The sequence below is a fragment of the Athene noctua genome, chromosome 4, assembly GCF_965140245.1.
Source record: "Athene noctua chromosome 4, bAthNoc1.hap1.1, whole genome shotgun sequence".
NCBI lineage: Eukaryota > Metazoa > Chordata > Aves > Strigiformes > Strigidae > Athene > Athene noctua.
Window position 1 is genome coordinate 26,003,762 of NC_134040.1, and position 26,858 is coordinate 26,030,619.

A 26,858-nucleotide genomic window follows, 5' to 3' on the forward strand; every position below is an offset into this window, starting at 1 on the left:
AAAAAAAAAGCAGGAAGGGAAAAGCAGGAAGTCCAGAGAAAAGGATAATTTTTGAGTGAGGTTCCTCTCAGAGAGAGTACTATGCCGTAGAGGCCGAGGAGTGTCTGTGTTGCAGCTTCTGTACGCACACAGGCTGTTTAGCCCCAAGGCTTCCCCAGCGCTGCTTGGTCTCGTGGCTTCCTTGGAGCCCTGCTGCCATGCCATGTCTCCCCAGCAGAAAATGCTCTGGTTCACCTCTAAAGGGAGGAATCATGGTATGGAGAGAACATAGGAAAGGATAGCAGTCACTGAGTGTGTTAGTTTTCTTGACCTTCTTTAGATGAGGTAGAAGGAAGGAGAGACTTGTTTTGGAAGTGCTGAGCATAGCATTCAGTTCACTGCAGGCTGACATAACTCAGAAATCTAAAATCAGGATTTATTTGTATTCTGTCTTTCATTCTGATAGTATCATTAGAGGCCAAACTATGTGAAACCCCTTAGGAATTTTTATTTTACCTGAACATACACTGTCTGTAGGTACGAAGTCTGTCTTTAAAAAATCTCATTAGTTGGGGTGGGAGAAGGAAACAAATTACAGTTTTGACACCACTGTATTTCAGGGTGTGTGGCTAAAAGGATTAACTATACTTCTCAGATGACTGAAGCTCACACCCACAGTATTTCATCACTACCAGCAGCTCATGCTATTTATTGAATTGAATTATCAAACACATTTTGTGATACTTCTTAATGAACTAGTGACAGAGTCATCTGATTCCTACCTGAATATTTACTGCAAGGACTTTTTAAATATTCAGACAAGTACCAGTTACCATTTAGTGGAAGAAGTTGCTTTTTTATGTGTTACTGTATTTCTTTGAATTGAAATAAAGAGTTTTTCTCTGCCCTTCCATCAGTCCCAAAACTACTTGTTTCACCCATTCTTAAAGATAGTGATGTGCTACATAAGGGGTTAAGGTCTTAAGTAACGTACTGGAATACAAATTCCATATGGTTAGAATGCTTTTTCATGTATTAGCTACTATTTGGATTAAATCCTATTCATCCTCTTACATGATACTGATTTAACAAATAGTGTAAGTAGATAAGTAGATTCTTTACCTGTTTCAGTTTTTCCAAGAGGCTGGATGAATTTTAAAATTAAATTCATAGGGTTATGTAGTCTATAAAAAACATTGTGAATTGCTTCAGAATATGTTCACCTGTACAACAAAGATGATGTTTCATTGTGAAAGTATAACAGAATTTAGTGAATTATATCAGATCAGTGCTTGACAATGTCATCTTATGGAAGCATCAATCTTCTGGGTGGTGATGGCTGTGCTTGTAATGTATTTGGTCAGTCTTTATTCTTGATAGATTGTCAAGAGGAAAAGCATGGTGATTTTCCTTTTGGATTTACTGATTTAATTGTATGAGCGAACATGGATATGACTCAAAAATATTAGAAGTTCCTTTGAATTATTTTCCATTTTCTTTGTGGCTTTAGTGCTCTGGGTTTTGTTACAGACAAACAGCAAGAAAAGATAAATGAATTTCTTTGTAAGGCCCAAAGAGGAAAAGTGATGATATCAAATATAAAAAAGAGCTAGATGGAGACTGTCAAGGAGTATGTGTTGAAATACAATCCTGCATCTTTGCAGTGATCTACTGTAGTGACATACCATTCTGCACAGGGATGTTTAGGAAAGCAGAATTTACAGGAAAGTGGAAATTTGCTGGGTTTTTTTCAATCCACATCAGACCAAATCCTGCATACACTATTACTTCCCACAGTAGAAATCCAAAGAAAATCTTATAATCTCAAATACTTCAGGCAAACAGAACAATTTTACCTAATTTTCCATTATTTCACTGCAATACTTTGCATAAGTTCTAGAACAGGTGAGAAAAGACGGCTCTTGCAGGCTATGAAGTACACTCCTGCTTCCTGCAGTTGGAGGCATTTAGAAAACCAAGCAGAGGTAGTTGGACTGGTTTTTGTTTGCTATTGTTTATGCTCCCTATTTACAGAAAGAGACCATGAAGTCTTCCTTACTCTCCATCCCACTGAAAGCAGTGGTTCATCTCAACCTAACGGCAATTACTGTCTGTGTCCCAGGGAGCTAGAAACTAAAACTTTGCAATGTTGAAAGATACAGAAATCTTAACTTCAGAACCAGGAGATAGATCTGAGTGTGACTCTAAACGAACAGGGTTTCAACCAGACTACTGATAGTGAAGCAAAACATTTCCAACATACTGTCTGATATTCTCCTTTTCGTTGTTCTAGCATCCTTCTTGACTTTGCACCCTTTTTATTTCCAACACAGATAATTTTTTGCACCACATTTTTCTATCACTTTATCTGCAGTTCAGCTAGAAACATAGCGATTAAAATGGCAGAAGGAAGAAAAGTTTAGAAAAATTATTCAACTTCCCCAAACTGCCAAAAAAAAATAGCTTATGTTAAATCTGTGCCAGATTAATTACAGCAATGCACATCTTCTATGCAAAATAATGGAAGGCACATGGGGCAAAATACAAAGTCCCTAAAATAATCACTTCTTTAAAAAAGTCATTATTCCTAATTCTTGGAAAGTATTTATTGCTCGTCTAAATAGATATTACTTAACTTCTCTAGCTTACAGTTCTCTGCACAACATTTTAATAATTTGGTATTTTTTCAACACACACTTGGTGTTACTTGAAGGGCTAAAAGAGAATAACTGTTTATATAGAGAGGTTACAGATTGGACGTGCTTCATTCTCTAATAGACTTGTTGATGGAACATATTCCCTAAGATGTAAATTGCATAGTCTTTTTCCTTTCTAGTGTGCTTGCAGTGAAAAAAGATGTTCTTTGGTAGTGATCATCCCTGACAAACCTGCAGCACTGTAAATGTACTGATGCTTGGTGGTGGAACGTTTACAGTTTGTTGAAGCTGATTAGTCTTTGGACCATAAACCAGTAACAGTAATTTTAACAGAAGTACTTAATATCTATTATGTGTTTAAATTTTGAATTTTTGCCTATGCCCATAACTTGATGAAATTTAGTAGATAATAAATACTGTAAATATGAAACTAGCAATATTAAGTCACCTTCATCACTTTCAATGCTAATAATTTCATTGCTTAGCTCAGCCCTGGTGGCAAGTCTATAGAACTTGGTTTAGCCAGCACTGCTAGCAGTAATGGCATTTCAATAGATGAACATTTTTATAGATTGAATTTGTAAGAATAGTCATATGTAGAATAAATAACGTTTCAGAGGTTTTAATGTAATATTTACTGTTTGAAGATTACTCATCACTGTGTACGCTGCTTTATTCGAGTATTCTATGGAATAGGTGACCCAGATTTGTTGTTTTATCACAGTGCTATGGACACAGCAGGAAAATTTAATATTTTCTAAAATCACTGTTTCAAACGGTAACTGGAAAGAAGAAAAACACATTTGTGTCATTTTGCATAAATACTTTTAGTTAACATTGACATTTAAAATCAACTAACTGTCCCTCACAGGGAAGACAGATAAGAAACCAGTTTCCACCTCGGGGAGAAAAAATTGGAATGTCATGGAAATAATTGCATAAAAATAGAATAGTCTATACTTTTAATCTGTTTCACTTTATACCATTTTGAACATTATTTTAATCCCACTCATCAAAGTCTTTTTGGTGCCAAAGAATTCAGCAGTTTTTTAATATTCGTGTGAAACTACTTAGCTTTAATGTGAAGTTTTACTTACCTAGATTACAAGGATAGCGTTTGTAAAAGAGTTTACAGCATCTGAGGGCTAAAAAACTGTGGACTGCATTTTCTTTATCTATGTGCTGTTAGAACATCACATTGCTTTCCACTGTAAATTATTTGTTAGTAAACAACCTGTTTTCGACACTGTTTAAATGCCAAATTGATCTGGATAGTTGATTAATAATACTATACTCTGAAATTAATGTTAATACTTCTTGGTTTACAAATACTATTTCCACTAAAATGTGGAGATCGTCATGTAGGTCAAGATTAGATTTGGGGTCTATATGGTCTTGTGATAAGAGCTGCTCACAACCACTATGACAGGAATATTCTTCCAACACGCCAACTGTTTATCCTTGTACTAGTTTTCAAGATTAGACTAGCTAGTTAGCTACTTTTTTTCTTAAAAAAAAAAAAAGTTTTAGAATTTAGCTTTTGCACTCTTGAGTTTCTCACCTGTTGCTTATATAGTTCAGCTGTGGTTTTTTTATTGCTTGTAGGGTTCAGATACATAATTTCTTGCATTAGTGATGGTTGTTGCCCATTGCTTAGTTACTTAAGCAGCTGATTGGGAGCCATGACTTGCAATTCTAAGTCAAATTTAACTGCTCTCTTGCTTGACTTCATGATCCTCAGTATATAGTTATATGCTGGACATAGCACCATGTATCTCCCAGGTCAGTTGAGTAATGTGCAGCTTAGTACATGAGAAGGAGTTTATAAGGAAGAAAAATTGTTGAATAAGCCTTGAGAATTTGTTTTTACCTGTTTTATGTTGCTTCTGAAACACTGAATCAGTATTCAGATAACTTCCTTTGTGTGAAATCTTGGGCTTTATTTAATTCACTTTTATTTAGGATGTACCTTTAAGTGTTCTCTTGAAACTTTTAATTTTGCCTCAGTTTTATTAGCCACTTTTCTTTGTCAGAAGTAATTGTGTGTGTTGATTTATTGTTTGATTTTCATTTTTTTCCACTCCTTCTGACAGTCATACCCGTCCAGTTATATGGACCAAATGAAGCCAAACAAATACAGCGTCATTTATTCAACACCAAGTATGTTGCACAATAAATTCTACTCAAACCCCGAAGGACTATCAAATGGAATCCAGATGGAGCCAGTAGACCTTACGGTGAACAAACGGAGCTCACCATCTTCAACTGGAAGTTCTCCTTCCCCCCTAAAATTTCAGACTGTCCATAGGAGAACTTCACCTGGATTGACTCTGTCCTCACCCAGCTCACCTCTCAGTAAATTCACACCATCACCCCCAGGAGTACAGCCTATTTCCATGCCAATAACAATCCCACCTGTAATGGCCGCTGCTCTTTCACGCCATGGACTGAGAAGCCCTGGAATACTCCCAGTTATACAGCCTGTTGTGGTCCAGCCGGTTCCTTTTATGTATGCTCCTCATCTTCAGCAGCCCATCATGGTGTCCACAGTTCTTGCTGATGAGATGGAAACTCCAAGTAGCATGCAAGGTTGGTGTTGTCAGAGCTTCTTTTTTATGCCATCTCATCCTAGGAAAATAACCATATAGCCAAGCACTTTCTTGTGTGTTTTTCTCATTTTAGGAAATGGAACATAATTCCTGTTCTTTTAAAATAAGCAGGCATAGAATTTACTCTGTAAATATTTTACCAAACTTACCAAGGTCATATTCTGCTGTGATTTGTACCTGCATACAGCTGTTTATCTACTGAGATTTGGACTGATGAAAATTAATAGAATTGGTTTGAGTTATAGTTCATCAGGAGATAGACTAAAACTGGAAGATTTTGTATTTTAGCATAAACTGTTGCGCTAAATATAGAACTGGGGGATTTCTTTTGTTTTAACTATAGATTTTTACGTATATTTTTTAATTTCCCTAAATCTTCATATTTCTGATGTGTTGCCTTCCCTCTCCCACCCTCCCTTGATACAGTGCCTGTCATTGAGTCTTATGAGAAGCCTACACTGAAGAAAACAATCAAAGTAGAGCCAGGAAGTGAACCATCAAAGACTGACTTCTATCCTGAACAAATGTCACCTCCAATGATGACCTCATTATCTCCTCAGCAAGTAATGTTGCAAGAGTAAGTAGCAAACAGTAGTCCCAAAATCAGCAGAAGAATGAAAAGGAGTTTATTGCAGCAGTTACCAGTTTTGAGGAGTAGGAGGGAGTGTTGCTGTGCTTTAGAACATGTGATAAAATACAGAAAAAAACATCCTTCTCCATCACTACCACTGTGAAATGTGATTTCAACTTTTTTTTTCCTCCTTTAGCAGTACAGGAGTTGATACGTATTTATACATCACAACCACATAGACCTGCCATTATGTAATGCATTTCTAAAGCAATTCTGGTCCCCATCCGACAATTTACTAAAAGTACAACTCCCAATAAGGCAGTGATACCTGTTAATGTAAAACCAGCAGCAAACTGGAAAGATACTGTAAAGACATTTCGTACTGATCTCTGTATTTACATTACCTAAAATACCTTTCTTTAAAAAGAGTTTTGTGACTTTCTTTTCTTGGAGGACCTCTTTGTCTTTTAAAAGATTTTGACTACTTAGTGGAAAGAACCCCCTCAGGCCTACAAGTTCTGTATATATCCAGTGAAATTCCATGTTTATCTGAAGCCATTGTTCCATGGGTGGGTTTTTTGGCAGCTCAAGTAGTTCCTGAAGCTTACTCTCCTCCCAGGCGCTTGTTTCCACCCCAGTACCAACTCATTGTGCTGGTACAACTGTTTGTTACTGGGGGCACTGCATGAACTGGATCAAAGGTCTAATTGGGTTTAAAACAGTTCTGTTTGCAGAAGGCAGAGCAAGAATGCAGTGAGGTCTGGGTTGGAAACTTTTTAATTGGAACTATTAAAAATTTCTCAGGAAGTACCTGAGGAGCCATGGGCACTCTTCTGTCTTCCATTTTTCTATGGAAAATGCTGTCAACTTAACTAAAACCATGGAATGGCTGGGAGCCTGTCTCATTCTTCAGCAGGCAGTGCTGTGGGCAGGCATGCAGGCTGTTGGCGTGGCTGTGGCAGGAGCTGAAATTGGGAATTGAGCTGCGGTCATAGTACATGACCTTGGAATCCATTCCTGCCCTTTCTTCCTGCTCACCGTTGCCCTCGGAGCAGTTGTATGAGACCTCATCTCCTAGAGTGCAGAAAAAGGGCTCCAAGCCAGGCTTCCAAAACCAATGTTTGACTCTGGGGTGATGCAGAAAGAGAGAGGAAGCATGAGATGGGTGGTCTTTTGCATTCAGAAGGCAGCCTCTTCCTCCTGCTCCTGACCGTTTGCAGGTTAGAAGGTACACCATGGCTCCAGGGCTAACTACATTGTGCACAGCCTTCTTGTGGGCACCCCTCCTCATTTTCAAGTCTCTAAGCAGCTTTGATGCAGCTTGTAGACTGCAGGCTCTTTGCAATTAACTAGTTGCCAGATAGCTTTTATAAATTACATGCTGTTTATTTAAAAATAACCTTATATGTTTTATTATAATAAATATATAATAAAATAGAAAACATCCATGTTTATGAGGTAGTTACTTGTCTTCCATAATGGACCCTGCTGCACAAGGGAGTCAGGTCTGCATGTACGTAGAACTAATTTCTCCTAGGTCAGGACTATTAAATGTTTCAGTTTACTTCTGTTCATTGTTAGGCCTCTTTAACAAGAGCAAAACAGTAAGTGCTGGTCCTCTCCTACCACACCCTTCCTCCAAGGCTGAGGCTTGTCACTTGCATTAGTGATTTGCATTAATTATTTCCCAATGACTCCAGTTTCCACAGGAAACCCATCCGCTGACCAAAGAATATAAAATTTCATATAATGTATAGGTAGTGTTACTACAAAAAACACATGTTTCTGAAGCATCTCCTCTGCTTGCCCATGCAGAACATTATGTTTAGAGAGACCCTGTCCTCACATTGTAATGGCTTAAATTGCTTCCTAGCTGTCCTGTAGAGCTGCAGTTCTTGCTCGTTCCTAACGCCAGCCCTTTCAAGTTCACCTTCTGCTGTATCTGCAATAAGAAATTCATAAATGGTAGTTTCTGTCTTTTTATCATTAAAAGAATAGACAAATCACACAAGTTACAAGATGAGAGACCTACACCGTTACAAAAAATATCCTGTTGTCTCACAGCTTCATTAGCCCCTCGCTGCATTGTGAGCTATAGTTAGGCAATGATTTTCTTTCATTTTTTGTAGGTTCCAACTGCCCCAAATGCACTATTCAGACATATAAGCTGCATTAAAGGTGCATAGGAAAGCGTCAGTCTCATTTTTAAGTGGCTGATTTTGCTTTAGTGTTAGTTTTTGGCATACATGTTTTATAAATATATATAACGTTGCTGGCATTTGTGTAGAGATTGCTGGACTTTCTAGTATGTCTGATAATTGACATAACTATGCAGTTATTACTAAAATCGAACTCAAAGTAATAATCTCTGGCCAAATATAAGAAGCCTCATTAACACTGCATTTTCTTGCAAGTGTTAAAGTCTAACTCATGCTGTTAACACAGCCTGGTCTGTTGGTAAAGAAGGAGAAAAAACACTGTTGAAATTGTAACATGGTTTTTGGATGATGCTCTTATCTATTAGTGATGCTTAAATGGTTAGACTTACATGAATTTGTATCTGGTTGTGTAAGGGGGAATGAAAGAATTAGGGCTGTGCTTTTATTATTGGCACTTAATATTTACCTCTGATTTTTGACACCGCCTTAACCATTTTTTAAAACTGCCACACCCTATCTGATTATTGATAACATTCTGTAGGCTTGCCAGCCTCCTTTCCTCTAAAGGGAAGAATAAGACAAATTCTCAGCACTTTTATTACACGCTCTTAGACTGAAAACCATCACAAATGGTATACAGCCAATATCCTTTTTCTTCCTTTTTCCAGATGTTACCAGGACTAGCCTCCACACATAGCGATTCAAACCAAGTTTGCTTGCTGTCGTAAGCCAGAGCTTCTCCAAGACTAGTATGCAACAGAGTTAAAACTGAACATTGCTTTAGAGAAGCATTTATTTGGAAGCTCAAAAACCTGCCTTTCTTATTTAAGCATATGTACATCTGTGTCTCGTATCACCATCTGGGGTTTCCCGCCATTACAGTATATTTAGATAGATTTAATGTGTGATGGAAGAGTACATCACTCAGCAGTCACAGGAACACCCAAGAAAGAGATTTTGGCTCCAAATTTCAAGCTTACAACTCTAATAAAAGAACTAATAACAGAATTAAACTTCTTGCACATCGGTAATTCCCATCATGCTGCTGTGGAGAGTAATAGAAACTTTTTCTTGTTAAACAACACACAAGATTTTCTGTGTTTTAACACATTCCCTTTACTTTGTTGAGAGAAGAAGGTATTCAATGTTTATGAAAATTGGGCCCTAAAGAATCTTGCTTTGCAAGTAACTAATGTAACCTAGTGTTAAAAAAGCGTAATTTGATCAATAAAGAAATGTGAAATACAGTAAATGAGAAAAGACAGGAGTTCTGGAAAGCTTATTTCTGTCCCATGGAGGAGCTGGTTTCGTGACAAGGAGTGTTAATATCTGCACATTATATACTCACTTTCAGTTAGAAGCTAAAGAATACACTAAAAGCAGTGATACAGATCTGCTAACAGGTTGACAAATGCAACTTTTTGAGGTTGCAAGATTTGTAATGCCACTTCACTTTTAGATCAACATACTTATTTCTTTTTCTAACATCAAGGTGGAAGAAAGAATCAGTTTGTCCCCAATTCTATAGTAGGGGTGGTATTCAAACCTAAATATCCACGGTCAGTGACACCTTTTAAGAAGCTTGATGTGTTTTCACATGCATGAATGTTTATGTTTTTGTTTGTTACAGAAGTTCATATGTAGTTAGTGTGTGTCTTACCTGCACTGTACCTGTGGGCTTCAAAAGCAAAAAATTATGTTTATGAAGGTGGAGGGACGACTTCAGACATCCTGTGGGTGTGCCACACAGGCTAAACTCTACTTTTAGGAATTGACGTCAGTGGTATAGGGAGGCCGCACCCTTCTGCCAGCACCAAACAGGAAATTCTTAATTACTCTCGAAAGGAGTGGCTGGAACAATAAAGATTGAGTTCTGCTTTAAAACCCTAAAGATACAATTTCTTTAATAATATGGAATAGCTGTTTCCAATTACAAGTCAATTAGTTATTTTTGAAGGAAGAAGATGAAAAATTGTGAACAAATACAAGATGAGTTCACTATGAACTCAAGAGTTTGAGAAATCTGGATTTGACTGAAAATCAGGAATTTGAAGGGGTTTGTTTCCTTTGTAAGCTTAAAGAAAGCTAGGGAGTAGTAAAAATGGCTACATCATACCACAAAGTGAGCAAACTTTTAAAAATATTACTGCTAGAATACATGAAATTTGCTAAACCCTCTTGAATTTTTCGACATGTATGTAATGTCGCTCTTTCTGCCAAGAGGCAGAGTGGTAATGAATAAAGGGCTCTGTCATGATTCAGATTAGCTGAGGTTTGCTGTGCTAAATGTTTTTCATTTTTAACATTCAATTTGCATTTGCAGGAATCACCCTTCAGTTATAGTTCAGCCAGGAAAGAGACCTTTACCTGTGGAATCTCCGGACACACAAAGAAAACGCAGAATACATCGATGTGATTATGAAGGCTGCAACAAAGTCTACACTAAAAGCTCCCATCTGAAAGCTCACAGAAGAACCCATACAGGTTTGAGCATTGCTATGCTTTTCTGTCATCAAGTCTATGGTAAAATAGTAGACTAAGCTGTTAGTTTGTGCTAATGGCCAGGTGACCACAAGTGCGAATAACAACAGAAGTTAGATCTGGCATTGTTCTGAATATAGTTACAGCAAAAAGACAGAGGATGTAGCAGGAAAAACACACAACAAGAGACCGTAAGCCAAAGCAGGATCACGGTGTATGCTGGTGTGCTTTACATTCACTGGCTCTTTGCTTATTTTCTGTCCAGTTGCTCACAGGTTACTCATTCTGCACAGCTCGTAAACACCAAATCAGTTCAAATTGCACTACTCACCTCTTGCATCACTGTTAAATTTGACTGAGACTTCCATGGGAGTAGCCCATTTGTAAAAATCTGGACCGTGTGCCAAATACACACACATCTGCTTTATGTGGAACGCTAACCACTGGTCCGATAGTGCTCTCTTCTGAGTGAGTGCTCCAATAAACATATCCCCATGTCTGTTCTCCACAGAAATGTTCATCTTGACATACTGAATGCACATACGCACATCCAGTGTTTCTACAAAGATAGGGGACATTTTAGGTAGAATGGAGCCCAGTTCATGTCTGTCTTACATCAAGCCAGCACTTCACCTATTCAGCAGCACAATGATGTTAAGGAGAAGGAGGATCACATATTAGAAAGTAATGACTGAGAGAGATTTTAAGTGGAGCTACTTGCGACAGTGGTGCCAGTTATTTCTGCTACAGTAACTTCAAGAGATCACAATAAGATTTCTGCCTGCTATGCTGAATAGTAGCACCAGTCCTTTCCCCCAGCTAAGTCTAGAATATGAAGTCCTGGTTTTGAAAATACATGAACAAGTGCTGAAGCCTTCACACTTCTGGGCTTGATGAGACAAAACAAGTGCTAATATGGCAGAGGGAGGAACAAAAACAATAAAAAAATAAGTCGCGGCAGGAAACAATTTTTTGATCTGTTAAGTTTGACTACACAGTTTCTAGTGCAGAGTACTCTGCAGTCCAGTGCTGTTTGGAGGCTTTCTGAGTAAGCATTAAAGTACTTCCTGAAATTAGACAAGGCAAGAGGATAAATCTGTCAAATATTTAACTGATGTGTTTGTGTCTTAAATCCCCACTTCTGTGTTTCTTTTTCCAGGTGAAAAGCCGTACAAATGCACTTGGGAGGGATGCACGTGGAAGTTTGCTCGTTCTGATGAACTAACGCGGCATTTCCGCAAACATACAGGAATCAAACCTTTTCAGTGCCCAGACTGTGACCGTAGCTTTTCACGTTCGGACCATCTTGCTCTTCACAGAAAACGCCACATGCTAGTCTGAATGCCTTCTGTCCCTGACTCCTGTCACACTTTTTTTTTTTTTTCCACACATACATTTTAATTTGGATTCAGCTGGTCTGAATCTTGGAGTTTATACCATTAAAAGCTTATGTATGGTCAGTAACAGATGTTATCTAACCCTTCTATGTCCTTGCCACGGGTCAGACCTAAAGAATGTGAACACTTCTTTCTTTTCTCCTGGGGATGCTAAGCAAACCCTTTCTGCAGACAGTATGTTTAATGTATTCCATTGTGAATAAGGGAATTTGTAAACTAACAGCTTTTGTTGGTTTCTTCATATAATCAACCCAACATATACTGATAAAGTAGTAAATATTACTGAATATCCAAAATGCTAGTCCTTGCCGGAGACTTTTATTTATGTACCCTGTAAGGGATACACTCTCATTTTCTGCTTAACAATGCAATGAATGGACTCTCTGAACCATGTTGATTTCTGCAATATGGTTAATATAACAGTTTTAGAAAGGCACCTGATTCAGAAATCCCCTCTGCCCAAACAGTGTTTAACACTGTAGAAATAAATCTAAACAATATAATTACTCTACAGAAAGATTGAGTCACAGAATAATTTACCCCAGTCCAGAAGAAAAATTGGCAGGAATTGGTCTATACATAATACTGTGTATCTAAACCAGTGTCATCTGTCCTCTGTATTATAGTGTAGTATATATCCTTGTCTTTATTGCCTAATGCCCTGGTGGATCTGTTAAATGAAGACCTTGTGTGACACTGTATGTCTGGTTTCTGTGCAAGTGTATGGATGGAACACACACGGTACTCTTCACTGACGTGGCATTAAATGATATTCATAGAAGCCTACTACACCTCATTTCAGGGATATAGACTATCCCTCTACAATCACTCCCCTACATTTCCTCTAAAGAATTTTTTCTCTTTGCTGTACCTCAGAAAATAGCAATCATGAAAAATGCTCCAACCTGTATTGTTGCCAGTGCCACTTTAATACACTACAGTGTTTAAAATTATTAATCCACAATATTTTTATGAGAAGATGGCATCAGATATGAAGCACTTCTGATGATAAATTGAGTCATGTATCTCTTTTGGATAAAGACATGTACCAGGTCATCCACTTCATAACTCTGATTTGTGAGTCTGGTAGATGGACGAAGCTTCCCTGTGGATGTGTCTGTTGCATTAAAATACCACATCAGCAAGTGCTAACCCCCATGTCAGTTAGGAGACACAACTCAATAAATAAACTGAATTCAGGCAACCTGCAGTCGACCCTAGAAATGTTCCTGTCTCTGGAAGCCTGCTGAAAGGAAGGTTTCTGTCTTTATTAGCTGGCAGACTTTGTGGCATTGCAAGGAAACAGGATGTATTTCTCTAGTCTCTCAGGCACCAGAGTATTTTTTTACCCCTACATAAGGTAAACATGGTTCCCTGCAAATCAAACATACTGAAGTCAGATCTTCATTTCTCTTGGAAAAACCCACTGGAAAATGGAGGGGGTGAGGGGAGAAGTTTCATAAAACTCCAGGAGAAGGCAGGTGGAGTGTCCACCTGCAGGTGGGTGTATTTGAACTCATGGAGCAGGTAGGCTGTGCTTCTATACCCTGTGGAGTCCAACAGCAAACAAAAATAATCTTGCAGATGCGAGAGTTTGAGTGCAAAGAGTCTTCCCTTGGTGATAGTTTACCAGCTGTTCTGCTGACATCCACATACCCATAGAATTAGAGGAGAGGATCTGTACTTCTTGGAGAAAAAAAGCTCCTGCAGTAATTGCTGTGAAATACAAAGTAGTGTTCCAGTTATTTAACAAAGCTTACACATGGGAATATGGAAGCAGCAATTTTATTTAAGGAATAGACCCCTGAACATGTGCTCTACAAAGAGGAGAGCAGGATGGGAATGTTGCTGCAAAGCTTTTGTGAGGAAGACCCATGTGTTCTGTTACAGCACCATACATCCTCACCACCTTGCTAGGGCTGAGGGAAGTTAACTAAATCTATTCTTGTAACTGGCCCTCATCTGATTATCTGGGGAGCTGAGAAACCTGGGAGATGAATCAATCTTTTTTTTGTTAGGCCAGGTTGTTACTAACATTGAGGAACTTGCAGGGAAGAGAATTATATTAATGAGCAGCTGTTCTAGAATACAGATTTTTGTTGGATATTGCAAGTGGTAGCAGAATTGGCCTACTTCATTAGGCTCTAGGTTTTAATGGCAGTTCTACAAATGCAGACACATCACTGACAGAGGCTTTGTGGAGCCCCTGTAGCATCAGTCACAAGTCTACAGACATTTAGTATGCTGGGATGAAAACAATTATTATATTCTAGGGGGAAAAAGTGGATGAGATCCTATAAAAATAAGCAGTTTAATGGCAGCTGGTCCCATTTTTATCTTAACAAATGCAGATGCATAAGATCTGGGATGTTTAAGGAACATTCTTTCCAATGCTCTCTTTGTCTTTTAAGGTTTTCACAAAATTTTAAACTTTTTTTTTTTTTTTTTTTAATTTAGAAATCTAAAATCAAGTACCCTAAAAACAGAACTTCTTTGTAACTGCAAGTTAATTTGGAGAATTTAATCTAGGTTATTTGCCATTTTGCCATGCTTATTCATTAGCCTGTGTATGTTTTTCCTGATAATATTTATGCTAATGGTAGGGACAAATACGGTGGAGACTTTAAAATATCTTTATTCATGTGCCTTGTGATTTAGGACAACAGAAATTTAAATATTAAATATAAACATTTGAGATTATTTCATATATATGCCTTGCTTATAGGATTTTTCACTTGTGTCTGTGGTGTCTTTTTGTGGGATGTCAAAAAAGTCACAAATATGTGATGTGAATTTACATCTTAACTGGCTCATTGATTCATTTTAGCAAACTGAGTTGAGGGGTATCTTGTAATTTTTAAATACAATTAAATACTTTTATAAGCCAGTCCTTCCATCTTGGCCCTAAAGAGAAGCCAGTTTAAAGACAGAAAACCCTAATCCTGCAAAACATGTATATTTTTAAAACCCACCTTTTTCCCTAGCAGTACTTACACACTTACACTGTGCAGTAACAGGTAATACTGTTTTACTAAAATGGGCTTGTTTAAGCCATTTGATTATAAAAAATTACTGGTTTCCAAGACAATCGCAAAAAACGATTTTATGTTTGGTTTTATTTAAATATACACCACCATTCTGCAGTGATATTTCTAATGCCACATCTTGCCCAAATATGTTGTTGTCTCTGTCAAGGTTAGCAACATGTAGATGAACACAAATCCTTACTATAAAAAATTACAGAGCATTTTACGTATCTTAAGAGGGCTACACCAGTTTTCATTATATTTTACAGGTATTAGCACTTTTAAAAAATTTAAATATTAGAGGGTCAAAATAATCTTTCTGCTTAGCATCTCTCACCTGCAAATATAGCAGGGATGTTATATTTACTTTCAGACTTGTATAAACTATGCAGAAATTTTTAAATAAAATGTAATATATTTTATAAGCTAATAAGACTGAATGGATAAGTAAAGGTTTCTAGTGTGCATTACTATAACTTACAACTGCGGAGACATTTTGGTAATCTTTTCTTACTAAAGATGTGAATGTTTAATGTACTTTCACTGTTTCTACTTTGGTAGTCCAATGGGAATTCAGTAATGACATTTTGTCATGTCAGACTGTGAACATAAATTTGTACTGTACAGTCCTCATACTATATTTAGGATACAATGCCTATGTATTATACTTGTTAATAAAACCCTCAGAGTATTGTTTGTGGTCATGTCATCATATGCTGGACAGCAAAGAGCAGTGACGCAGTCACAAGGGCCAGGTATGTGGGAGCCCCTGGTTTTTCGGGTGGCCCTTCTGCAGTGCCCGTGCACACCTCCTGTGTGTACCTGCCCGCGCACGACCAGGGGCAGGGCAGGAGTGGGCTCTGCCTGTGCGCACCTGCACTGCTTCTTCTAGCTCCTGTGCCATGGAGGAGCTGTGCCCAGCACTGCACTTAGTGGCAAACTCATTAAAATAGTTTACCTGCTTCTAATTAAGGCATTCACGTTAGTCCATTGGCGGGTCCAGAGCACCAAACATAGAAGTCTGCATATTTTATCACTCACAAAATGGCTGTCTGGGCCTGTTCCTTTAGCTGTGTTCTTCCCCACAGCCCTTTCCCAGGCCAGGGTGGCAGAGCAGTCAGTGCAGGAGCAGACTGCTAACGCACTGATGCACACGAATCCTGATCCCCTCAGGACATACTCGCAGGCTTTGCTGAGAGATGATGATGTGTAAAGCTGACAAAGAATGTTTTTTATTTCTTCAGGCTTTTTCAGATGACTAAAAAGAGTGGGCCGAGTTGAATTCCCTGTGCATCTCTTAATACTTCCCATTCCTGCTGAGGTAATGGCACCTGGATGTTGGTCTGTTGCTGCCTGGGACCCCGCAGATCAGGCTGGTGAGTGCCTATGCTAGTGACAGACAGAAGGGAAAGCAGGTATATGAGGTATAAAAATAAAACCCTGCTAATAGAGTGTGAGAAAATGACCAGCATGTGTTTCTTGGCATCCTTCTTGAAAATAGGGATTGCTCATTGTAAAGCAAGAGTCAGTGCTCACATCGTCCTGTTGATCTACAAGGTTCATTTGTCAGCAAACTAGTCAGTATCTGCACTCCACAGCCTACTCGTGGGAGGGAACGATAGCATCGGGGACGGAGTCACAGCCGTTGACCCCGCGTGGGAACTGCCGCAAGGAAGGGCTTATCCTGACCTCTCTTCTCTAGCCCACGCACACCTGCGAGTGGCTCCTGCATTTGCTGGGCCGACATGATTATCTATTTCAGTTTTCCTAAAAGGCAAAAATGCGTTGTGTGTATTCCAGCATGAGCTATCATTCTCAGGAAACAGTGATAACTTAATCGGACACTGGGTGTCACCCTTAGCCTGAGAAAAAGGCAAAATTTAAGCTTACGAACTCTGGCCTGGCAGAACACTAACAAAGTCGATACATAATGTTGCTTTCATGTGTGGTTCAAGCCTTGTGAGCTCAGGGAGAGCAACACCTGACATCATTTTTATAAATATGAACGTTAGTATGACAATATTTCAAGAGTTCAGCCAGATACTCATGTCCTGTAAGTCTTGCAAACTTCTTCCCAAGAAGCAGCTTTATGAACACATTTAAAAAATAAAAATAAAAATCTTCAACAGCATCATAAAAAGCAGTGAAGAAAAGCAGTTGCTACATTTGGCCAAAACAAAAAATAATCAACACTTTATGTATGGTCTGAACAGAAACTGAGTTTCAGGGAACAAGAAAATGGAAGTTCCAACAGAGAAGTGATGAGAAACACTGTCAAAGGGTAACTAAAAAAAAAAAAAACCACCCCCCCCCAAAAAAAACAAACAACAACAAAAAAAACACAACCACAAACAACAAACCACAAAACAACAACAAATCAGAATTAATCTGCTTTATCAAAGGAACTCAGAAGTGTATTCAGCTGTAGTGTACTGTACAGTATGTAAATAACTGAAATACTTGGCATGTGCAGAATGATTTATGAGGTAGGAAGGACAGAGTATAAAGGGGTCTCTTTCAATATACATTAAAGACTTGAGAAAATATTCCTTTCACACCTATCAACATCTTAGGTTTCAGAACAGTCTTAAAGGTGAGGAACTCTTCCACAGCCCAGACCCTGTACTTTATTTAGGACATAAAACCCAGTTTGCTGATGCATTATATTTACAGGGACCAGAAAGCCTGATTTGAGAAATGTTACTTCCTCTTTTCTTGTCTAGTAAACAGGACAGAATATGTGTCCATTAAAACATTACCACAAAGTGTGAATGCTAATCATATCATGTCCTTAGAGTGTAATGCTTGAGAGGGGAAGAAATCTTTCAGGAAGGAGTGGCACAGGTTTTCTGGTAGCATTCTTCACTATAAAGCACAGAGGAGCCCTGGAGATGTAAAGGGTATAAATCTCCTAACCAGCTTAATGTGCACTGGCCTCTGTGGCTGAACAGTTCCTTAAGTACCCAAGAGCTGTATAGCACACAACCCTTAAATGGTGCCCAATGCCCCTGGCCACCATGCTGGGTTGCCATGTCACTCTCAATGTAGGGTAAAGCTTTCCTGACTTGAACTCCTGCAGAGCACTAAGCTCCTCTGTGTCTTTGAACATCTCCCCTCATCATAATTAGCTTTTCAAGCATGCTGCATCCAGCAGCTCCCACTGAAGTACTAAGGGTTTAGCAGCCCTTTTTAAGGTACACAAAGAATGCTTGGTTCTGTCTTTGGGAAAGGGGGAGAATCTTCTCAGTTATGTGTTGTCACAGAGGTCATTAGCCAACTTCCCTTCACCTGAAAAGACTTAACAGAGATTTTTAGCCATTCTTTCCAAACCTCTACATTGAGAGCCAGGCACATAGCATCCTATTGCAATGACCTGTTAACCTGAGCTGGTAGGTAGGTGCACAGCAGTGTCTCAGCATCTCTGGACAGCAGGAAACTCTCCTGTAGCTTCCCATCCACTGCTTCATCTAGCTACCACCACCCATGCCTGGCAGGTGCTCAGCCAGCTGCCCCAGCGAGTGTTAAGGATCATGTCCTTTTACTGGCTTGCTCACCTGCACATGCTGCTCACAGTTGCTATCAAAGGGCTCTGCATTTCCATTAAGCCATAAGTATAATTATACAACTCCTCATCACCAGTGAAATGACACCAGGAAATTTAATAACAGATAAAAAATGAGAGGTTTATTAGATTGTCAAATTAAATCCAAGCACAGCAAATGATTAGATGTCTCCTATCATCAAATACCATTAGTTTAATCAGTTTTATTTTAGCAGAGAAGTTATTTCCCAGTGAAAATTACTCCTTTTTCGCCTGCTGATTAAAAGGGCAAGGTTAAGAGAGTTCACTGAAAGTCTGGGCATATTAAGGGGATTCATCTCCAAACATCAAGCTTCTATGTTTTAGAAAACAGGAGAAACAAGCAATTCAATATAGCTTGATATGATCATAGCAGAAAGCAGCAATATTATAATACTATAAAAATTTCATAAGTTCAGATATTAACTATTATTTTGAAGACAACAAATAGTGAATTCTAATCTAGGCAAGTGGGAATGTTTAGGACAGCAAAGGAAGAAGAATGTTAAACATGGACTAATGGCTCCAACTTTCAGCTCTTACCCAGGGAAGTCTCTGTCTGTGATGAAGGGAAATCATTTCAGGAAAGGAAAGCAGGCTGAAAGTGTAGAGATACCGTACCTTTGGCAGGAAGGGATTTAAAGAAGAGCTTTCTCCTTCTTTGTATTATTTAATTAAACTCAGTGAAAGAAATCACACCTAAACCTCACAACATCCATGTCAGAACAAAGATTAAATGCATGCTATGACAGTCCTGATGACATGGAACCAACCAGTATTTTTGTTACTTTCAAATATTGATTTCAATGGGAAAAGTCCAAAATAAATGGAGTCTAAGTCTACTTATGTAGACCATATGTGCAATCACTATGAAAATTTTTGTCTCCTTCTCTTTGTCGATGATGGGCAACTACAGAAGATTTCTGACTACTTTCATCACTAGAATAAGAGCAATTTCTGTATGTATCACAATTACATTTTGCTACAAACTAGGAATACTGTAAAAAACTATAAAAACTTGATTAAAAGAATTTAAGACAGTCAAGTCAGTTATTCACATACTGACTTATACTACTAATAGAAGTAACATCACTCTGCTCCTCATTAGCTTCAGAGGATATTGGCAGGTTTATGCTAATAGCTGCCCTCAGATTAGCCCAGAAAAGGGCACGCTTGCTCCTCTCCTTCGGCCACTCCAGGTAGGTTCGCTTTGCCATGAGAGCCTTCAGCTTGTGATACCTGGCAGGGATAATATACGGAGGGATCGGCTCCAGCAAAATGAGGATTAAGCTGTTGGAATTCTCACTGAATGATTTGTGATGGGCAAAGTACAGCTCATAGTGACACCACTCACTCTGCACAAAGTTGGGAGACAGCACAAAGATCGACTTGTAGCTCTTCTCAATGCAGTTAATGATGTTCTCCACAATGCTCTTGCCGGGGACAAAGTTTCTCTCGTGCTGGCACAGTTGTACACAGCCCTCCCCCTTCTCCAGGTTCGGGATCAGCTCGTTCTTCACCCACAACGCATCCCGCTCGCTGTAGGAAATGAACGCATGGAACTGCAGAACGGTCTCCTGCTCTTCGGGGAGGTTGTGCCAAGCTCTCCGCTTCGTCTGCGTCCACTGCCACGTCATCCGCGCGTACCACGGCACATCCAGGTAGATGCACAGAAAGGCCACGACAGCCACCAGCACCAGCGTCAGCAGCAGAGCTGTCACAAGCAAGAGCATCGTGTTGCAAGCCAGTTCAGACAGGTGGAAGTCCTTCAGTTGCGTTCCCTGCCAGTCTTCCGGGTACTCACACACGTACGCCGCCGGCCAGCCAAACAGCTTCCCCCCAGACTGCCTCTCCAGACGGATAAAGTCTTGCAGTTCACAGGAACACTTGAACGGGTTGTGCCCGGCTTGTAACTCCCTGACCTGCGGGCAGCTCTGGAAGAAGTCGGCAGATGGGGTGAGGATCGAATTCATCTCTACGTTCAGGAACTCCAGGGACGTAAAGCCACCGCACCCTGGCAGGTCAGCCAGCCTGTTCAATGCCAGGTTCAGCTCTTCCAAGGACTTCAGCTCAGCCATCTCCTTGGGGACACTGGTGATCTGATTGTTCTGCAGGTGGAGTTTTTTGATGTTGACAGGCAAGCACTCAAACATGGCATCCATCAGCTGATTTGAGGACAGGTCCAACTCTGTCAGAGACTCAGCCCATTGGCATTGCACATCAGCGGCATTGTGATGAAGCAAGTTGTTGCTCATGTCCAAATATTTCAGCGATTTCATACGGCTGGTCATGACGCTTACCTTGTAAAGGCTCTCAAATTTATTCCTCTGCAAAATAAGTAATTTCAGATCTGTCAGAGTGCCACAGTTCTGGAACAGTTCATCCGTCAGGGCATTGTGAGAAAAATTTAAATACTGAAATGAGCTCGTTCTATTGGGGCAAAGCATGTGTGGCATATATGCATCATATATTGTCAAATTGGCAATATTCATCTCTGAAAACTGTCTGTATAGAATCTCCTGGTTGAAATAATAAACCTTATTACGAACATGCTCCAAAGTTAGTGCTTTCATGGAACCATCCAAAGAAATTAATTGTTCCAGAGATCTTAATAAGGGTAGAAATTCATATTCACTCAGCTCCCCCAGTGGTCCCCAAAAAGTCAAATTTCTCACAGTCAAATGCTCCACAGGTGAATACCAAATAAGCAGGAAAATTTGTAAAATGATAGGCCATTGTAAGTCCACAGTGTCAAGCATTAGAGCTGTTGTCTTGATTTTCTTCAGAAGCGCTAAAGGAGGAGAGGGGAAATATTTGTAGCTCAAGGTGTATCTTAAGTTAACTATTTTTAAGTTTTCTGAAGTGCTCATTCCATCATACAAGAGGGAAAAACTGAAGTTTTTGTTTGCTGCAAAAACAATGTGGAGGTTCCTTGTATTCAAGGCTGTCAGACTCTGAGGCTCATACAGAGAAAAGTCTTCTAAGGTTAGGATGACAGTGTGCAGCTGTAAATGTATTATATACCTGAAGTCTGACCTTCGTATCATCATAGCACTTAATCCTAGGTACTCCAAACGAAACATGTTCCCGAATTCCTGACAGATGGGCAGGGCAGTAAAGTTATTAAAAGAAAGATCTAAATGTCTAAGATATGCAAGAGTTTGACAGTAAACTTTCAAAATTTTATTATGAGATAAATCTAAGTATTCTAAATCTTCATTAAAAATGAAGACACTGAAGTCAAGCTCTGTAATTAGATTATGAGAAAGATTTAATACTTGAAGGTCAGGAAGAGAAATAAATTCTGAAATACTAAGTCCAGAGATCCTATTATGTGATAAATCTAATACTTGAGTGTGGACGGGAATGTTTTTTGGAACATTAGTTAGCAAACTGTTTGAATAATTTGCAACAAATTCATTTTCCACAGTTGGCTGGATATTATTCCATAGCATGAATGTAAAGACACAAGAAAAGATATAGATATTTGTAAGGGGTCTCATTATACTTTGCAGGTTTATCTTGATTTTTTACAGAAACACAGAAGCGTATCTTTGTTTTCTCTTCAATATGTCTCAGTGATGAGTCCAGCCCTATGAAAAGAAAACACATGGAATTTGCTGAAACTGTTGAACTGTTGAATTTGCTTTTTATTGCTAAAATAAAATTCAATACAAAATGTATCTAATACAAATTTTGTTTTCACATACTCTTGTTCTAAGTTCATATCAAAGTTCCTCACCCACATTCTTTAATTCCTATGATTGATTTTTCTCAGTTAAGTAAAAATTAATTCCTTCATAATGGGGGGAATACAATTGGTGGTATGTTAAACAAACACAGAGATGTTAAGAAATACACATTTCTCAACAGTCTTGAAAAATACAAAACTGGTACAAACAGACATCAATGCTTTCAGGAGTAAAGGAGAACACAACAAGCCTCCCATCTGTTTTTTCTGTACACACCCTGTCCACACACATTTGGGGACAGAACTCCAAAAACCCCATGGACCCTCACAGGAACCAGTGCAAAAGCAACCTCTTCACGCAGAAGAGACAAAGGATATCCCTCTTCACACCCCAAAGATCCCAGATATGGCCATACACCCCCTCAGAGTCAGCCAATCAGAGAAGCTGACCAGCTTTGTCTTTGCTATAGCACAAGGACACAGAGGTCCATTTTTCCAGTAAGCTAAGAATCTTGCGGAGGAATTATATGATCTCATGAAATTTGCAATGCCAGTCTGCCCAAAACCATACTAACAGGAAAACAGCAGCATAATCAGACACTACATATGAAGTACTGGCACCCAAAATCTGGAAGAATGACACAAAATCTGAATCTTGACACTTCCAAGTACTCCACAATTTCCTAATTGTACCAGGAAATTTTCTACATTTTCCAAATTACCCCAGAGTTGCAACTTGACAAAGAACCTCTCTAGAAACAGTGAGGGACAATAAATCTAGTTCTAAGGATCAAAAAACCCATGGAGGGAAAGATTTTCTGGATATTGAAAACAGTCCAGCAGAATTAATATCTGGTCATGTCTATCAATAGCCTACAAAGATCTGGAGAGGCATCAATCCTATCATGAAAAAACCATGACCTGGGCATTACTCTCTTGTCATCAAGCATTTAACATAACAGACAGACAACCTGAAGTATGACAACTCATAAACTGTTTCAGGAGACAAGCATCCCCATTATTTTTTTTCCTGTGCTGATTTTGTCTGTAAAAACCCAAAGTTTTAAAAGTCTGCCCCTGTGTAATCTTTTGTTAAATAAAAAACAAAAGCCTATTTTTTCAGTTCTACGTTATAATGTGTTAGTCCCCAATAATTTGGTTAACTGATATCAAAACTCATCCCTTCCCCTCCAACTCTCCTACCAAGCTTAATCAAGCTTTCTTTTAATTAAGTAAATCAAAAATACATGTAAATAACATCACCAAAAGCAATAAAAGAATAAATCAGTAAAGTATAAATTTCTACCTCAATAGAACCTAACTGAGAGGTCAAATCCTGTGCTAGGGTATCTGAGCACAGAATGGAAATGAAGCTGGGATGATTGGTCAAAGTACGGTATCACTCACAAGATGAACTAAGTCAAGGAAATCTGACCCTGATTCCTTCAAAGAGCAGCTGACCCTTTTCTTCAGAGTCCAGGCTGGTGAAGAACCTCTTGAATCAAATAAACTTTGATCTGCAACCAGCTGGGGGAACTTCCCCCTGGGCAAAAGGGATGTCAGGAACAAAGAAAGAAGTGTTCTGAAGGGTGAAAAAAACAGAAAGATATTCTCTGCCTGTGCTCCATTGCCAAATGAATTTTAATTTACTGTGCATGCTACGTGATAAGGGACAATCCACACTGCATAGCACTGAATAGTGCCACAGTCAACGAATAAAGCAGTTACGTCTTGCAAAGCAATATTAAGGATAAACGGTTACCCCTTCAACACTATTTTATTATGGTATTAAATTAGAATTAGCTGAGAATGAAAATTGCCACACCAAACATATTTTTCCCTTTCTTCATTGTTGACATTAAACATACATCTGAGCATATTCACTAGAATTTCAAAATGCAGTAATATTTTCCAACAGTGAAGAAAGTCCAACACCTAAGATTTAATGGAGTCCAAAATACATATAACAAAAAGGAAAAATATAAATAATGAAGCAAATACAACCCACCTTTTGTGTGCGGAATTAATCTCTGAGTGAAGAACCAGCAGAAGTCCTCTGTATACTTGGTTAATATCCTCAAAACAGAATTTCAGAATTTGTAATCTTCAAGCTGGGTAATCTCACAAGAGATGGTAATTTCTTAATAATTACTACCTCAGGAAGTAGAAAGAACAGTTTTCTTATACAGACCATATAATTCTAAGAATTAATGAAATTTCTGTAAAACGCAGGTATTAAGAGCACAATGAAAGGAAACGTTTAACTGTCCAGACTCAAAATACATTTACTTCTGTAATATTTACATAACTGTATGGTTTAGGAGGAAATAACCCTATCTGCATTACAGAATATTCACCAAGGCAAGATTGTTTAAATAATTCTGCATTTCTAATTTCATGTCTGCTTCTGATGGTTACACAGACGTTCTAGAAATTTGTCAACTGCATCTCCTCTTTTGCACACACAGAAAAGAGGAAGCAGAACCCTCACCACCAACTTCTCTCCATATTAAAATCTCTTGCAGAGCTCTACCCTGCTCAGTTATTTTCCTCAGCAGACTAATTAATATAGCACACTGACAGATGGCAAAAGCTTAGATCTCAAAAGCTAGTAGCAGGGGCAAACTGGCACAGTTCAAAACCTTTACAGGTCAGTCATCTTTACACTAGAGATGCCCTGGATGGTTATCAGGGATACCTCACATTGTAGCTTCCTTCAAAAAATTACGGAAAATGAACTATAGAGAATATTTGCTATGATATGAAAACTGTAAAGAAGCCATGAAAAATACAGTAACATAGGGCAATCTGGGGTTGAGGAACCCAATAAAGCAGCCATTCAACTAACACTGAACAGGGGCATGAGCCTAGGGAGCAAATCAACAGAGCAGAGAGCGAGTGCATTGCAGAAACAAATGTAAATAACCAAAACCAACACCTCACTCCCATAAGCCTCCAAACTAATACAACATGCTTCAGTAAGATTAATTAACAAGGAAGAAAGAAGCAGAGATGAATAAATGAATGAAGATTTATTGAATCTTAATGAATTTTAAGATTAAATTAATGAAGTAGGTAGGGGATTCTTCAGGTATGAGCAAAGTAGGGGGAGAGGGGGCACCTGGGCCCATTCTGGACTCAGTCTAGACCTTACTTCACCTCATAAAACAGCACCTTGGAGGAGAGTTGAAGGCAAGAAGGGATTCAGCTAAAGAAGATGAGAAGTATAAAAATGCATTCGAGATAGCAGTGCCAGTTATATTTCAAACTTGCATTAGATTCCTTTGAAACTTTTCTTTTGCAATTACCTTTACAATTTTGTAAAGAATTTAGCCTTTTGCTTTGCTGAAGGAAAATGTCTGTTTTTCATTTTGAGATTGATGAGTAAGACAGTCTGAACTGAAACTGAACTGAAACCATTCTGCTTTCCTCAGTGCAGCGAATATGAGTGTGGGAAAATAACGGAAGAGTGGCAAGGAGGATTGCAAACACACTCAAGTGACTTGCAGCTAGGGTGTAGAAAAATACATATATCAGTCTAATTTTTCTCCATCCTTGTGTGTTTGGCACAAGTAGAACATCTGTGTTCAGATAACATAGGCCTTTGACAGACTTAGAGGGACTCCACTGAAAATGCTTGAGATTCCTGCCCTGCTGTGGGAAAAATCAATGCACAGCGGTAAACTATGCCTCTGCAAATCCCTGAACAAACAGGTGCAAACAGCTGGTTCAGCAATCTTCTAGCAAGGACCGAGCTCCGCAGTGCCTGTGTTCCAGCTTGTGTTCCTCTGCTTGGGTGCTGCTTCGGGGATCCCCCCACCCATGAGGTAATGAAAATAAACTCACTGTTTGCATTTCACCCGTGGTTTTGTGATTCTTCCTGTGTCCTGCCTGTGTCAGCTCATACACTACATGACAGAAAACTCTGAGACATCTGTGACCCAAGACAAGACCAGCGATCATTAATGTTGCTCAATAAGCAGCAGGAGTCTTCTTGTCAGCTGATACTGTCTTATCTTCAAGTTAAAGGAGAAGTTCTCATTGCTGGGCATTAATCCATGAAAATGAATAGACTAAGACAATTGTTGACTAAACAATAGTATCACAATTACTCAAACTAGTGGCAGATTTACTTCCAATATAATCTGTGAAAAAACTTCGCTACATGGACAAAATCAAATATACCATCAGCTTTCATCAGAAGTGATTCCAGTGCACGTACAGCTGTAAAAAAACAACAGTAGTACACATTTAGTTGTAATATGTCCAATTTCCTTACTACCATTATGTATGAGACTCTAACATACATGCAAATAAACAGTTTGCGATAAAGGAAAAATTGCAACTAGTTTAAAAACCCCTGATACTCTTGAACATCTCTGTTAAATCATTAGGAACATTGAATAATGTTATTTTTACTACCAATTCAGCAAAGCTTTGTCTGGAGCTGGGTTCAGTTTACTGATTAAGTCATTTTGCATGATAGGCAAAAACTAAAAAGCAGACGCTCATCTTGCCATTTTATTCCTAGGAACTGAATTTACCTTGCAGGCCCCTTAACTTTCCTTTGCTTAATGGAAAAGCCGGCCTTCAGGAGGATTTCAATTATCTTCTTTCCTTTCTCAAAGACTTCCTTGGCTGTGTCCCCCCATACAATGATGTCATCAATGTACTGCAGGTGTTCTGGAGCCCCACCTTTCTCCAGTGC

The 26,858-nt window shown here is 38.8% G+C and overlaps 2 protein-coding genes across 6 annotated transcripts in view; one reads left to right on the forward strand and one right to left on the reverse strand.

Moving 5' to 3' along the window:
• KLF3 (KLF transcription factor 3) overlaps positions 1-15,572 on the forward strand; it is a 29,008-nt gene extending 13,436 nt beyond the window's left edge. For all 5 annotated transcript variants that reach the window (XM_074904649.1, XM_074904648.1, XM_074904651.1 and 2 more), the window contains 4 exons: positions 4,730-5,225; positions 5,672-5,822; positions 10,299-10,459; positions 11,616-15,572. In XM_074904649.1, the coding sequence (XP_074760750.1) occupies positions 4,730-5,225; positions 5,672-5,822; positions 10,299-10,459; positions 11,616-11,797 (990 nt within the window). In that variant the 3' untranslated portion in view covers positions 11,798-15,572. The remainder of the gene's footprint in view (positions 1-4,729; positions 5,226-5,671; positions 5,823-10,298; positions 10,460-11,615) is intronic.
• A 3,714-nt stretch (positions 15,573-19,286) lies between these two features.
• Positions 19,287-24,206, reverse strand: LOC141959611 (toll-like receptor 1). The gene is made up of 2 exons (XM_074903802.1): positions 24,159-24,206; positions 19,287-22,052 (listed from the first exon to the last, which is right to left on the reverse strand). The coding sequence occupies exon 2, from the start codon at positions 21,960-21,962 to the stop codon at positions 19,506-19,508; it is 2,457 nt and encodes an 818-aa protein (XP_074759903.1). The 5' UTR covers positions 21,963-22,052; positions 24,159-24,206; the 3' UTR covers positions 19,287-19,505.
• Between the last annotated feature and the right edge of the window lie 2,652 nt (positions 24,207-26,858).

Excerpts from the sequence above, each read along its gene's own strand:
- LOC141959611 (XM_074903802.1), bottom strand. The coding sequence starts at position 21,962 with ATGAGACCCCTTACAAATATCTATATCTTTTCTTGTGTCTTTACATTC.